The sequence below is a fragment of the Alosa pseudoharengus genome, unplaced genomic scaffold, assembly GCF_046254945.1.
Source record: "Alosa pseudoharengus isolate Yale_2024_CS ecotype anadromous, Long Island Sound unplaced genomic scaffold, YU_APseudo_1.1 YU_APseudo_1.1_scf_21, whole genome shotgun sequence".
Lineage (NCBI taxonomy): Eukaryota > Metazoa > Chordata > Actinopteri > Clupeiformes > Clupeidae > Alosa > Alosa pseudoharengus.
In genome coordinates this window covers 13,819,348-13,823,562 of record NW_027468674.1, presented here as the reverse complement: position 1 = coordinate 13,823,562, position 4,215 = coordinate 13,819,348, and the positions used below count along the sequence as shown (strand labels likewise).

Sequence of the window (4,215 nt, the reverse complement as noted above, 5' to 3'; positions counted from 1 at the left end):
CACCTACCTTCAAGTACAATATATAGCCCACACACAAATACAGACCAAGAGAATGTGAGAGAGTCCTGTCTAAAAAGGTGAAGGCAGGTTTTCGTAGAAGGTACATTAGAACAGTAGTTATAGTATGAAAGAAGTGTGGACCTTGTTGTCACATATACACACACACACACACACACACACACACACACACAAAGCTACACACTACTGAAGTAGGCTACAGCAGAATACTTTTTAATGTCAGTCTTAAAAGCCAAAAACAAACCACGGTCATTTGTGTGTGTTTTGTAACATGTAATATTACACAGGCTATAAAAAAAATGCTTATTTAATAAAAACATTAATTAAACTTTTCCGGTGCAACAATTACAAGGATCTTTGCTCAACCATATTGCTTCTGCCATTATACCTCTTACACATTACAGTTCTACACCCAAAACATAATACTATTACTCCAACTGACACCCTTATCTTGCATAATGCTGTTGGCCACCACAATCATTGCTTTTACATTCAAACAATCAGATGCTTACACAAGACAGCAGGCAAACATGTATAGCTTAAATGTGAAATACTCGAGAGTATTATGGTATGTATACAGAGAAAACGGAATCAAATCCAAGGGATTATGGGTTATGTGATGGAGCATGAACTCATCCAGGTTGACCTATCTGTATCAGAAAATAGAACTTAATTCATCCTAAATGATGGCATTGCCGTTTAAATACTTGACAGACAACTAGTTCAGTAGTGCATGACATTTTAGACCCCTGAGATCCAATTCCACTAAACTACTCGGCATAGTTATGGTCATTCAGCACATTTTGGGGCGCTAGGCTAGGCTAGGCTACTCCCGCACGTTGTTCTTCCAGACCACCATGAAGACGAGGGCGGGGACGAGGCTAACAGGCAGCAGAGTGAGCGCCAGCACCAGCCCCGGCGGCAGGTCCTCTTCCTCCTCCTGGCACGCCTGGAAGTACTCCTCGTGGACGCCCACAAAGAACTCCTGTGTCTGCTGGTTGGGGTAGTAGCATCTGAGCAAGTCAGACAATTCCTCCATGCACTCGCTTAACTTGTTGTAGTGTCTACACAGAAACAAAACAACAATAGGAGAGGACAGTTAGGAAGGCTACTAGCAATCAGATTCAGCCTCATTCAAAACGTTTTGTCACATAGAAAGCTACAGTATGTATTATTACTATTCTCTGCCTTATAAAGTCTGTTAGAGGTTTAGCTCCAGCTTCATGTTATGGACAATGTCCTCCTGTCCATCTTAAACAACAGTCTGTTCTGAAAACTTCCCTTTCTACTCTCCTCTATCAACTCCTTCTTCAACGAATATCTCCTTCAACTAAACTTTGACTTATACTTAAGATTCTGCACTCTCATCCTCTGATGGAAGCTTTTATTGTTGTATTAATTGTTACTCAAGGTTTCCTCTGCTATGTAGTTTGAGTGTTGTTCCTCATTTTTGTAAATCATATTCGATAAAAGCATCTGCTAAATTAATAAACCCAATCCAGCATGGCCAGACGACAGCTGGTGCTGCACGACTTTTAGGTACCAAGAAAGGAGAACACATCACCCTCATCCTTGTTCATTTTCACTGGCTACCCGTTAAATTCAGAATTAAAATGGTACCTTTTGTTTTTAAAGCCCTACATGGGTTTGCACCATCATATATTACTGATCTGCTGACACCACACTCCACATCTACATGTAGGTCACTAAGGTCGTCATCTCAACACCTCTCCACTGCCCACACATAAGGCAAAAGGTGACAAAGCGTTCTAGGCTTTGGAACAACCTCCTCCTTCAGATCAGGTTCAGCCCCACTTCCAGTTTTAAATCTAATATAAAGACCCATCTTTTTACTCTTGCTTTTACCCCAAGTTAACTACACCCCCTCCTGCCCTGCTTAACCCACCCCTTCCCACAGTTTCTGCTTCATCATCCACTAGCTACTATTTTTATTTCTTATTTTTTATTTTTCTCTTTTTTTATGTTTTATTGTCTCACTTCACTTTACTGCTATGTGTTTTACCTCTTTAGCCTTACTGTTTATTATTTTATTTAGTTTTGTGTTTTTACCCCTTTTTAGTATTTGATTCCATTGCTAGTCCCCTTTTTTATTTATTGACCTATTTTAACTGTGAGGCATCTTTGTACTCTGCCAAATCTTTTTACTGGGAAGCACTTTGGGTCAACTGCTGTTGTTTGTTAAGTGTGCTATAGAAATACAAGTGACTGATAAATGAATAAATTATGAAATGATTGATCTGTTTTATCCAAAGCAATACATGGCATTGCATTTATATAGCGCTTTCCTACTCCTCCGAGCACTCAAACAGCTTGAAAAAAGCATGCATACACACACACACACATTGATGGTGGCAAATTCAGCCACAGTACAGTCTATCTTATTTATATATGCTTGTTGCATATATTAATGTTGAAAACACTACAGTAACCACCAGCTCAATAAACTACCCGAACATCATAAATGGGTCATTCTTTTCTGATGGCAATTACTTTCACTTTTGTATTAATCAACAGAGCATATTGTTTCAGCAATCTATTCCATTTGAAAAGCCCACAAACTTTAGAGACTGTACCGAGCTCTACATTCAAGAGTCATGGGATGGATTACTTTAATATTATTTTTTCAAGGTTTACAGTAAACACGGACAAAGCTATGCACTCGCCTGCTTGACAACCAAAAAGTTTGGCAAAGAGACCCACTGTTAGGATGAAAGTGGACAGGTTCACACTCCGACAGACTGCAGGACAAAGTCTTAACAAAAACGTTTCAGCTCTCCAGCTTTTTCTTTTTTTCAATGCTCACTCACATCTTGATCTCTTCCCAGTCACACCATCTCTCCTTTGGGACAGTGGCCATGGCGTTATGGAATGTGACTCCACAGTAATGATGGCTGAAGTACTCCAGGTGATCAGCAATACAGTGCCAAAGGGGATGGTTCTTCTCCTGATCCTGAAAGGACTCTGAGCATAATAGAATAGAATAGAATATACTTTAATGTCCCCATGGGGAAATTTGTCTTGGACTCATCAAAACATAGCCCAGTGATAGACATACATCAACAAGCATAATAAAGGCACTCTGGATGAGATTGTCACAAGCTTTCCTAAAGCTCTCATGTGGCTGTAAGATGGCATATACTGTAAATATGGGTAATTAATAACATTTTGATCTTGAAGGGAAATTTAGATTAGTAATGGAATAATGGTTTGTGTTACCACTGTCTTCACGCGTGATGTTGGCTTCTGTAGTATTATCTAAAAATATAAACATTAAACATTTTTAATTGTTGGCTTGATTTTTTTCTTCGACAAAATGTTAAATGTTTATGATGGCAGACTCAAGTACATGACATAAATGCACATGAAGTTATCTTTATTCAAAAAGTCCAGACAACTGTGGTCTGAAAAAACAAATACTGTACAACACATTAAAATACTGTATTTTGTTTACTGTGGCCTGAAATAAATATTTACTGTAAATACAATAAAATACTGTACTTCGTTTACCGTGGCCTGAAAATACTGTATTTGGTTTAGAGGACCGGAGGTTTGAGTCTCACCGAACAGTAGCGTCTCGTTGATTTGCAGAGTAGTGTTGCTATGGGCATTGTGTGGGTGGTTGTGGGAAGTTTCTGAAAGAAGAAAGTGCGACAGAGTGAACTTATTGTCTCTCATCACAATACCACACAGCATCATTTAGAAGGAGCCGTGAGAAAGTCCTAGATAGATTTATTTTGCATATGTGTGTGCCATCTAAAGAATGTTACAGAAAGTAGAAAATAAAATAGTGTTGCTGAGTTTACACCTTCACCAACAATTGAAAAGCAAACAAAAATTTCTACTCATATTTTTACTCGTTAATCATTTATCATTTTTTTTATCATTTATCATACAGCCCCATCACCTGCCTATGACAACTCTGCCCGGATTCTGGCCTGTCTGCTGACCCACCACTTGCCCCCTGACAACTTTCTTTCCTGGACAATTCTGACGCAGGACTATTGCACTTTCTCTCACTAAATCATGATTAATGCTTTATCATACCGGATACGTAATCATCCCACCTCTTGTAACTTTCACCTCAGGTGCTTTAAACACCATGTCCTATTCTCCACACCTGACTGTCATATGCATTTGTCATTGTTTACAGACCTTACTGTCCGTATTGACCCTAGG

General features: G+C 39.0%; 1 protein-coding gene across 7 annotated transcripts in view; it reads right to left on the bottom strand.

The window, feature by feature from the left end:
* Positions 1-210: 210 nt before the first annotated feature.
* LOC143137678 (receptor activity-modifying protein 3) overlaps positions 211-4,215 on the bottom strand; it is a 21,002-nt gene continuing 16,997 nt past the window's right edge. For all 7 annotated transcript variants that reach the window (XM_076297973.1, XM_076297974.1, XM_076297975.1 and 4 more), the window contains 4 exons: positions 3,600-3,671; positions 3,256-3,294; positions 2,847-3,000; positions 211-1,082 (listed from right to left, as the gene is read on the bottom strand). In XM_076297973.1, the coding sequence (XP_076154088.1) occupies positions 845-1,082; positions 2,847-3,000; positions 3,256-3,294; positions 3,600-3,671 (503 nt within the window). In that variant the 3' untranslated portion in view covers positions 211-844. The remainder of the gene's footprint in view (positions 1,083-2,846; positions 3,001-3,255; positions 3,295-3,599; positions 3,672-4,215) is intronic.